The 11338-nt window shown below is 39.4% G+C and overlaps 1 protein-coding gene across 20 annotated transcripts; it reads left to right on the top strand.

Moving 5' to 3' along the window:
• The first annotated feature begins 5628 nt into the window (after positions 1-5628).
• LOC122005761 lies at positions 5629-10375 on the top strand. Of its 20 annotated transcripts, none has more exons than XR_006118529.1 (5): positions 5629-5798; positions 6250-6487; positions 6675-6754; positions 8681-9689; positions 10032-10375. XR_006118529.1 is itself a non-coding variant. In XM_042560948.1 (4 exons), the coding sequence occupies exons 1-4, from the start codon at positions 6105-6107 to the stop codon at positions 8707-8709; spliced, it is 303 nt and encodes a 100-aa protein (XP_042416882.1). In that variant the 5' UTR covers positions 5629-6104; the 3' UTR covers positions 8710-9337. The 20 variants fall into 20 exon arrangements, 1 of the variants encoding a protein (XP_042416882.1); XR_006118522.1 differs by having other exon boundaries at positions 5874-6487; XR_006118527.1 differs by having other exon boundaries at positions 5629-6087; positions 6418-6487.
• Positions 10376-11338: the final 963 nt, after the last annotated feature.

The raw sequence follows: 11338 nt of genomic DNA, 5'->3' as shown, positions 1-11338 counted from the left end.
GTGTGTTGTTGATTATAGAAGGAAACTGTGTCCTAGAGATACTAGGTTGATAATGTCCCCAAGAGGAGCTCATAAGGATTGTCATGTTAAACCCTGCAGGTGGACTTAGTCCGACATGACGATAAGGTTGAGTGGTACTACTCTTGGACTTAGACATTAATTAAATGAGTTGTCAGTAACTCACTTAATTAGTGGACATTCGATATCTTAAACACGGGGAGACTAACACACTCATAATAAGAAGGAGCCCAAAATGTAATTTGGGATTGGTGCGGTAGTTCAATGATAGTTCTCTAGTGGAATGAATTATCATTGATAAAATTAAGTTGTGTGTTGGGCGAACACGGGATGCTTAATTTTATCGGAGACCAAAACCAATTCCTCCTCTCGGTCCCTATCGTAGCCTCTTATTTATAGAGTTCTATACCCACCTATACCCACCTTCTATACCCACCAATAGGGGTCGGCCAAGCTAGCTTGGGAACAAGCTAGGGCCGGCCTAGGTATTATTGGGTGGCGGCCCTAGCTTGAACCCAAGCTAGTGGGGCCGGCCAAATTAAATTAAAAAGGATTTTAATTTTAGATTTTATTATTATGTGGAAGATATATTTTAAAGAGAATTAAAATTAAAATATCTCTCTTGTAAAAGATCTACAAGAGATTAAAGAAAGAGATTAGATCTCTTTCCTTATTTGTAGATTGATGAGTTATTTTATTTTCTCTTTAAAAATTATCCACATGTTGATAAAATTAAAATTATAGAAATTTCCTTTATCAACCATGAAGAGATTTTTAAAGAGAAATTTTATTTTTAAAATTTCCGGAAACAAATTAGGAAGTTTTAATTTGTTGATTAAAACTTGTCTAATTTATTTCCTCTAGAAGTGGCCGGCCATTAGAGATTAAATTGGGAAATTTTATTTAATTTTTCTCAATTAAATCATGTCAAGGAAATTAAGGAAATTTTATTGTAATTAAATTTCCTAATTTGCCTAGGCCAAGGAATATAAAAGAAGGGGTGAGGGTGCCTTCACAAGACAACCTCTATTGTTTTCTCTCCCTTTTCTCCTTGGTGTTGTGGCCGGCCATTACCCTCTCCTTCTCTTCCTCTTGTGGTGGCCGAATACTTCATTTTTCTTGGAGTTCTTGTGGTGGCCGGATACTACTTGGAGAAGAAGAAGAAGAAGGAGAGAAAGCTAGCATCTCTTGGAGCTTGGTTAGTATTTTGATTTTCTTCTTTGGTAAAGTTCTTCCTTTGTGGCCGAACCTTGCTTGGAGGAGAAGAAGGTGGTTGGTGGTTTCTCATCTCGGTAGATCGTTGCCCACACAACGTCCGAGGTTAGAAGAGGAATACGGTAGAAGATCAAGAGGTCTTTCTAAAAGGTATAACTAGTAATTTTTCTTTCCGCATCATGCTAGTTATTTATGGAAATAATACCAAATACAAGAGGCTTACGATTCTAGTATTTCGAATATGTTTTTTCGAAGTTGTGTTCTTTTGTTTCTTTCTTTTCCTTGTGATTTGATTGTTCTCTTTGGTTAACCTAAAGTTATTTTAGGAAATTAAATATTAGCTTTCTATTAAAGGTTTTGTCTAGTCGGTGGTGGTTGCTCCCATATCCAAGAAGGCCATGTGCCTCGCCACGTCAGTACTGGGAACCTTTTATGGAAATTAATATTTAATGGAATTAATAACTTAAGGAGACTTGGGTCGAACGTGTTAAGTTCCGCAGGAGATCCAAGTCAAAACCTAAAAGAACAAATAGATTAAGTTTTGGATCAAACGTGTTAAGTTCCGCAGGCGATCCAAAATTTAATTTAAAAGAACACATGGTAGCTAGGAAAAGGTTCATACCTTTGTACAAAATTTTTGTACAGTGGAACCTATAGGTTTTCCGAGTAGCAACCAACAGTTCGCCGCTAGAAGATGGTTGCCGGAAAATGGGTGGCTGCTGGAAGACCCTCCTTATTGCCCGAATCCAAAAGGAAACACCCAATCAATACAATACCGAGATGAGATACACCAATCACCACTACAATCCAACAGTAAAATAGTCTCCCTTACCTCTCCAATCACTACTAGGGCATGGTACAACAAAACGGGACCACAGGAACGACTTGGATGCTCTGCTGCTGTCCATGACCCGAAGAGAGAAGATCGGTGGCCGGAGAGAACCCCAAATCCAGTGATTGTCACAGAGGAGAGCAGCAACCTCGGTCAACAGTGAAGAATCAGAAGAGGAAATAGGCTTGGTGGTGGCTGTTGGCGTCAGGAGTGGGGCATCGGCTGAAGCTAGGGCAGAGGAAGCCGCGGCGGCTAGCGCTAGGGAAGAGAGTCGGAGGCGGTGTGCATGAAGGGTGAAGAGGTCGGCAGAGATGCTAGGCGCAGAGGAAGGCACGCCGGCGTTCTGAATGGCGACTCCCAAGTGGCCCTCGGGCTGACTGCGGTGAACTGACAGGGGCACGCAGAGGCAGAGGGAGTCGGGCGGATGCGGTGTGCGACGCTGGAGGGCAGATGAACTTTTGCCAAAGGTTTTGTATGAGTGGGAGAAGAAACCGCTCGGCGTGAGAAGGTTAGGGCACGGGGTGAGTTCGGCGGAGGAGAAGAGGAAAGGCACGCGGGGGAAAAATAAGGGAAACGGCGCGGAAGAGAAGAAAAAGAAAAGAAAAAAAGAAAAAGAAATGATTTAAAGAAAATAAACATTTCCTCGTTAAAACGGGGTAGTCTAAATAGGCTTTCCCGGGGCCCAGTTTTCATCCCCGTAAACTCATCCATACGGTCTCCGAAAAATTCCAGAAAAATTTCTAAAAATTCCAAAAAATTTCCTTATCATTATTCACCATTTTTTGGTATTTTACATGGCAAATAGGTATAAAGGTAATTTTATAATTTTTATACTTGTAGTGCTATTTGTGTTATAACTTAACAGATATGAGGAGATCTACACGAGTAGCTGCGAGACGTGGTGCGGGGCGGCCACGTAAGAGGACTTTGGAATCTTTGGCAACAGAGTCACCAGAGATCCCTACTGGATTTGAGCAAGTCGGTCAAGAACAGACTCAAGATCCTGCGGGTGCGTCGGGCTCTCAGACCCCGATGACTCCTTTAGAGGTACCTACCCCGGCTGCACCCGTTGTACCCACCCCTACCGTATTTACGGTACCACCAGGGGTACTACCGACATACCCCGCACCTGCTCTGGTCGAGCCTACGACATACAAGGCACCACCACCACCTAGACTTACCGTGTACCCGACACCAGTGGCACATGTGCTCCCAGTACCTACAGTGTACCCAGCATCCACACCAGCGGTACCGGTTGCTCCATTTTCGGTACCACCACCTACCATACCTCCAGTTGCGACCACCCATATCGACCCTACAGTACCACCAGTGGTACAATCTCCAGCTTATGCAGCAGCACCGGGAGTACCTCCCCCGATCTATCCAGCGCTATTACCTGTAGCACCAGCTCCAGTGGTTCCACCAATTCCTCCAGCCGTCCCTACACACTTCACTGATATTGTCATGGCACAAGCCCGGATCCCAGCGTTGGTAGAGTCGATGAAGAGTCGATTCACACTCTTCCGAGGAGAGCTTAATCCGAGCGTGACCCAGTCTTGGATAGAGACCATGGAGCAGACCTTCTTCTACATGGCTTGCTCCGAGTGGGAGAAAGTAGAGCTGGCTGCTTTTCATTTACGGGATGAGGACGACACCTGGTGGGTTACGCAGCGTTCCATCATATGCGAGCAGAACATTACCTGGGCCAGATTCAGAGAGGGGTTTTTGAGCCGCTACTTCCCACGAGCATATCAGATGACTCGTCGGCAGGATTTTCTGAGTCTGCGGCAGAACAACCGCTCGGTGACCGAGTATAATGCAAAGTTTAACTGATTGGCCAGATTTTGTCCAGAACTGGTTACTGAGGACAGTTCCCGTATACAGCAGTTTATTCAGGGACTGGATGGACATCTGCATGTAAAGCTTGCCGGTTTTGGGAACGCATCTTACATAAAGACACTGGACCGAGCCCTGATGATAGAGTCAGCTCACCAGAGAGTGTATCCGGACAAGAAAAGGAAGCAGATGGGTCAAACATCAGGGCAGATCCAGCAGGCACAGACAACCGGACAACAGTAGAGTGGTCGCAGTCGGCTAGGTCAGGATACTTCTGGGGTATCAGGTCAGCCTCAAAAGTCAGGGTGAGCTACATCAGGACGTTTTCAATCTTCTCAACATAACCAAAAACAATCCGCCAGCGACATTCACTGCACCAGATGTGGGTTCAAAGACCACATCACCTCAGCCTGCTCTCTGGGACAGTCAATTTGCTATTATTGCAAACTGCCTGGGCACCAGAGTCGAGATTTTCCACTAAAGGCTTAGCATATTACCTCCGGAGTTATTGCTTAGGGAGGACAGCATAGTCAGTCAGGGACTCATCGAGGAGGGCAGAGAGCCCAATCTTTGCATGGCCAGCAGAGGATTGCTCCCCCTACAGCTGTTGCTTATGGCATGTATGGATAGGAGCACCCTAGTTCCCTCTTGGTACCACAGAGTTCTGTCATGGGACCCCAGTATCAACTGCAGCCTCAACCCCTAGTCCAATATCTACAGCCCCAGCCACTGGTTCAGTACCAGAGGTAGTCTCAGCTACCAGTATAATATCAGTCGCAACCCTCTCATCCACCTCTGGCACAGTCTCCAGCACCGCCTCAGTGGCAGGCTCCTGCCCAGATACAGTAGCTGCTGGCAGCGTTACCACCTCTACCTCCGCCAGAGACTGGACGGATACACACGATTACCAGAGAGGATACGCAGCGAGCCGACGGATCCGTTTTCCATGGTACGATTTTCATTTATGCCTTATCTGCTGATATGCTGATAGATACTGGTAGTCACATTCTTTTATTTCCCATGCCTTTATGAAGGACATAGGTAGACTACCTACTCTTAGACCGCAGTGACTGACTGTCTCCCTACCGTCCGGTGATTCATTGGACGTCACTCAAGAGGTCAGAGGTTGCCCATTAGATTTTGGCAACATGATACTTACGGTAGATCTTTTAGTACTGAAAATCACTACAACAAAAATCCTCATAGATATCGGTGGAACAACAACGGTTTTAAGCAAAAACCGATGTCTTTGAGTATTTTACACCGGTTTTTCCAAAAACCGGTGTCTATGAGCGCAGATTTTCATTCATAGACATCGGTTTTTTTAGCCAATGTCTATGAGTGCCTTTTTTTCGTTAATAGACACCGATTTTAACATCGGTTTTTAAAACCCGGTGTCTATGATAAATAAAATAATTTAATTTTCTCCCTAATACTTAGCCAAAATTTGTAACACTTCACTCTTCCCTCTAAACCTAAACCTATATCGCGTCGTCCTTCCTCTTCCTAGATCGACGCCTCTTCCTCTCACTACAAGAAAAAAAAGTCTATTGTGACATTTTCTATATGACACTTATTAAAAAATATCATTATAAATATTTTATAATGACATTCTTTACCATTAATTATTTTTTTATAAAAATTATCATATTAAACTTTGTATGATGACATATTTTATAAATGTCATTATTTTATAAACATATTAACCTAAACTTTCCTTCCCACTCAATCATTATTTCCTCCCCTCTCCTTCCTTTCCTCTATCACCGCTAGGTTTCTTCCATCTCCTTTCCTTTCCTCTATCACCGCTAGGTTTCCTCTCTCCCACCCCTTCTTTCCTTTCGTATTTGCAGCGCACCAGGTTCTTCCCTCTTCGCAGTAAGCAAGGAGTTCAAAGGTAACCCTATATCTTATTTCTTCCCTCTCCGCAGCACCGTGCGTAACCTTGCCAGGTGATGAGAGGATGCTTTAGGTGCGGCCACACTCAAGGGGGTCGCAGCCTCTCCAGACCACTAGTTTACTAGCGGTCGATTTGCGAATGGCTGCACGCGAGGGGGTCGATGCCTCACGAGGCAGCCCATTCACAAATGGTTGCACATGAGGGGGTCTAAGAAGTGGCCTGTAGCGAGGCAACGCCATCGTTATATGCTTCTGAAACTCTCGTGTTTTTCCATCTCCATATACTGGTAAGCTTTTCAAGAAGATGGAATTGCACAAGCTAGCAGATATGCTACTGAGGATTCAATTAAGTCATGGCTTAATGAATTACTTTGCTTGGATGTTGCAAGTTACATTCCAAATATCACTATGTTAGTATTCTTGATGAAAAGTAAATAATTGTTTTTCAGGTCATTCTCTAAATGATCTTTTATTTGTCTAGACTTCCACATCCAAGTGAATGTGCCCTTTACTATGTCAACTGAGATATACTTTTCTAATATCACAAGGAGAGTGAGATATGTTTATAGGTACTTTTATTTGGTTAAATTTGTGCTATTTTTTCATTTATATTACAGGGCATGATTTCCCTTTATGCTGCTTCTCACTACAAAAAGTCACCTAATGACTTACAAGTTACAATTGATGGTTAATGCTCCATCCCATTACTTGTTTGTGTTACTTTGTATTTTATTTCTTTGCTGTAGTTACAAAAAACAAATTGGACTCTTGGATTTAGTAGTAATCTTGACCATACTTATTAAGTTGGGTATACCAATGAGATGTTCTATATGTTCAAGTATTGAACTCATTTATTGTTTATGTCAATTTTCAGGTTTGTCTCTCCATTGTGGAATTCAATGATATTTTTTCTCCTCATAGAGAGAAGACTACACTTGAGCATGAGCCTAGCTTGTAAGGACATGTACAAGTTATAGGAATTGCTATATAGGCTTCAAATTGACTCCTTTTTTTCTTGAAGTTTGTACTATTCCCATTCATTCTTTTCTTTCATTTCATTTGTTTTCCTCTGTATTGTTGAAGGATAGTTCTTGATAGATATGATTATTCTCTTGAGGAAATTTGTTTTTTTACTTCATAAGTCTAAAACATGTTATTATTAGCTTTATGTACCATGTCATGCTTATTTACTACATGCAAATCGAAGTTTGAGAACTCATGTTGCACAAAAGCTTCAATTTAAATAAACTTTGGAAATTTCTGTTGGTAGTCATCCATAAAATGTTTACATGGTTTGATATGATTTTTAGGTGTAACAACTCTACCAGCTTCAAAAATCATGCCATATTCCTTTTTAATTTCTTTTGAGAAAGAAAAGAATTATTTGGAAAAAAGGTCTTGTTATTTGATGTTTTTCGTTTGTGTTTGCAAGCTTTATTGGTTCTTTGCCTTGAAGGTTAAAGATTGTAAGATACTTTTTTTGGAAAGGTATGTTTGCCATGACAAATCTTTTGTGGAGTCATTTATATTTTTTATAGCAGTTACTTGTTTTGATTTTATGTGATGGGAATCAGAAAATGTATAGTTTGTAAGTTTTTAATGGACATCTAGAAGGATTTTCATCTTCTAAATGATAGTCAATGTTTCTTTTTTTTCAATCATTAATTGTCATTCTAGTCTGTATTAATCAGTCTTCTATAGCATATTCAGGATTAGAATATGGATGTTCTCAATCTGTTAATTCACCATCTAAGAAGCAATAATCAAAATACAAGCTTACTTTTATCGACCTATTAACATGGCCCAAGATTGACTTTGTTAACACTTTTCCAAACACTGGAAGCATCTACCTCACCATCCACCATATCCAAGCTTACTTTGTTAACACTTTTCCAAGCTTACTTCTATGCGTGCAGTCACGTCACGCCGTATGGATACACAACTGGAATTAATTAAACAAAATATACTTTGTTTACACTTTGAACATGCTAGCTTTTATCTTAACTACATATCTAAGTTCTTCAACATAATGTTGCCTTGGCCTTGAGGTAGGCTCCACGAGAATGTACAAGATAATTATTGAACTATAATTACTTTGTAGGTTCATGCATGACTGAAATTTGCTCATGTTGTTATAGCTAGCACTATAGATTGCTTATCGTCAGATTAGTCAATATAGTCAATCGACTAATCTAGCAGTTCTAGTCCAATGACTTTGTATTCCTAGGAAGTCAGGATTTCACTTGAAGCATGATCAGTCATATCACCTATGTATAACCTTAGTGTTCTCACCATCTCTTCACTGCTATAGGACAGTCATTTCATGATGTTTGCTTGTGCAAAAACTACTAAATCAGTCATATCACCTATGTATAAGTTATTCATTTTCTTGGAATTATTTACCAAAGACTTGATGGATGTTTCTATCTTCTAATATGTAAATTTGCTATTTTGTGATGCGACGTTAGCTAAGTATGGATTTTTTTTCCCTCTGATACCATATTAGTCCCCCCTACAATTATTGTACCAGTTCCTAATATATCATTCTTTCACATGGTCTACTTTTCATGTTTGCCATGTTTTGTGGTGGCTCTTATCTTTCAAGGAAATTTCATGTCGTTTGACAACATAAAATTATAAGAGACTGTTATCATATCTAATTTAACTATCATTTGATTCTTGATGAGCCAAGGAAATCAAATCGGTTGCAAGGAATAGCAGTACAAAATCTAAGATATATAAAATTTCAGACTTACTTGATTTCATTTTTTAATTAGTCAAGACCTTGCCCAACTCTTCATCACGGCACAGTCAATTTCATTCTTGTTGTCATTGGGCAACATGTGTATTCATTGTGGTATTTTTGTGTGAACTTTTAAGACTGGCAAACTGCTGAAGGAGGCAGATAAAGAAATTGGTCATCAGAAAACGATTACCTCCCTATCAAAATCTGCAGATGACTCTCATTTTCTAACAGGTTCATGAGATAAGTTTGCCAAGGTGACAACCACTTTTATCTAGAGTTTTTTTATCTCACACTTCAATTTTTTGTTTACTTCATAAATTTCATTTATCTCACACTGTTACATCTATGCTGAATTTAGAAGAATTAGTGTTGTTTGTACGTTTCGACTCCACTTTTTCTTTGTCCATTCTATCGCAATCAATAAAATCTTAGAAATATGAAAGGAGTTTTATGTGCTGGTGTATGCATAAGGTTTACTTTACTTATCCATTACCATTTTGAGCAATTCTGGTTCTTTTCTTCTCATACTCGCCCATCAGAGTAGTCTGAGGATAGAATTTTGTTACTTAATGAGGGCATTTCTAGGATGTAGTTCTGCTACAGATAAATATCTGGAATTTCTTAAGATGACCTGGGGACAAGTTCTTGTTCTTTGTTTGGTGAATTAGTGTATTTTTCTTTGATCATATTTTAAGTGTTGCAAATTTGTTGTTTCAGAAGTTCTAGGTGCTGAAGTTTTGGTATCTGTTTATATTTTGGGTTAAGTTTCTAATATGTATATATGTATTTTGCCAAAAAAAAAAAATCTAAAAGACATCTAAAGATTCTTGTCAAAAGTTTAGTTTTTTTCTGTAGTTGTTAATTCCTGTCAAAGTTTTGACCATTGAACTGTGGTAGAGGATTGATACTTATCAGCATATAAATAATATGTAATGCATTAATTGTATGTCAAATTTGTAGTATTCACTCTTTTCTTTTGCTAGATGTCGGGAAAAGCAAAGGAAGGAATCCTTTTGGCTCCTAACAGTTAATCGCAAGCTTAGTGCCATGAATAAACTATTAATGGAAGAAAATGATCGGCTGTAAAAGCAGGTGTCTGAACTTGTTTATCAAAATGGCCATATGCGCCAGCAAGTGCAAAATGTATGTATGCTTAAACTAAGCTTATCATACTTTCTGAAGTGCCTATCACAAAAAAAATGCAATGTTCTTGTTTGAATTATTTTGTTATTGTATTTGTTATCGTATCTATCAAATATTTTCATCTTTTCACTCCATCTAGTATAAGAACTAAATATGTTATCTATCTGTTTCGACTTGGATAGGTAGCTCCTCACAGCTGCTATTTTTTTGGCAATCCATTATGAACAATAATGTAATTTTATGAAATATTTGTCATATTTTAATTTCAATTTTGAAAACACACACTAAACTCTGTTGTATGAAGTTTTTAATCGATCTTACTATTTGTCACTAAACATTCAGGCATCTGTGACAACAAGAAACACCAATTGTGAGTCTGTGATTACAAGCGGTCAGTTTCACCATCAACAAAACTTAACGGCTCAGCCTCCTCAAAGAGATGCTAATAACCCAACCAGGTAACAAGTGTGGTAAAAGATTCTACTTGGGTGAGGAATGATTTACAAAGAATCTCCAATCAGTTGTCAACCTCAGGACATCAAACAAGCAGAGGTGCACATCCAGTAATAGATAAAGAGAATTGTCTATTAACAAATAAAACTACTGGGGAAGATTTAGTTAAATCTCTGCACAGAGCAAGAAGGATAACGTTGGCACCAGTAAGAAGAATATTTGTGTAATATCTATTATCTTTTGATGTTGTAAGAAGAATAGTTATGTGTAATTTGTGGATACTGACTTGATGTGCACAATATCTATTATCTTTTTATGTTGTAAGAATAATATTTATGTGTTGGTTATATGGATATTGACTTGGTGTGTTTAGATACATCGGTGCATTTTTATTTGTGATTTTCTTAGTGAATTAATAATATTAACTTAATTTTATGATTTGCTTGGTGATAATATTGATTTTTCACTATTTCAGAAATTGAATTTGTGTCGTTAAACAATACTGATATTACATCGGTTTTCCACCGCGGCAAAATCGGTGTCATTAACTAATATTACATCGGTCGTATACCGCTGCCAAAACTGGTGTTATTAACATATAATATTACATCGGTTTTACAACCGATGTTGTTAAGTGATACTACACCGGTTATAACCCGATGTCTCAAATGGTTGACCTTTTACATCGCCTTCATAGACATCGGTCGAAAATGTAATAGACACCGGTGGAAACCCAATGTCTATGAGGGTTTTTGTTGTAGTGAATGGTCGACTTTGATATTATTCTTGGCATGGATTGTTTGGTAGCATATCATGCCACTGTTGATTGCCAGACGAGGGTGCCACATTTCTGGCCATTATGAGTTTTTGGTAATGCCATTTGGGCTTACCAATACTCCAGCGGTATTTATGGATTGTTGTGGTGGAGCATTGCTCTCACATATTATGGATTGTTTGTGGTGGAGTGTTGCTTCCACATGTTATGGATTGTTGTGGTGGAGCATTGCTCCCATATATTATGGATTGTTTGTGGTGGAGTGTTGCTCTCACATGTTTTGGATTGTTGTAGTGGAGTGTTGCTCCCACATATTGTAGATTGCTTGTAGAGGAGCGCTGCTCCCATATAGGTTGCATTGATGGTGGTAGAGCATTGCTCCCACATATGTAGTATTTCTTGTGATGGAGCGTTGCTCTCA

The sequence above is a fragment of the Zingiber officinale genome, chromosome 7B, assembly GCF_018446385.1.
Source record: "Zingiber officinale cultivar Zhangliang chromosome 7B, Zo_v1.1, whole genome shotgun sequence".
Taxonomy (NCBI): Eukaryota; Viridiplantae; Streptophyta; class Magnoliopsida; order Zingiberales; family Zingiberaceae; genus Zingiber; species Zingiber officinale.
This window is presented reverse-complemented; position numbering and strand designations above follow the sequence as displayed.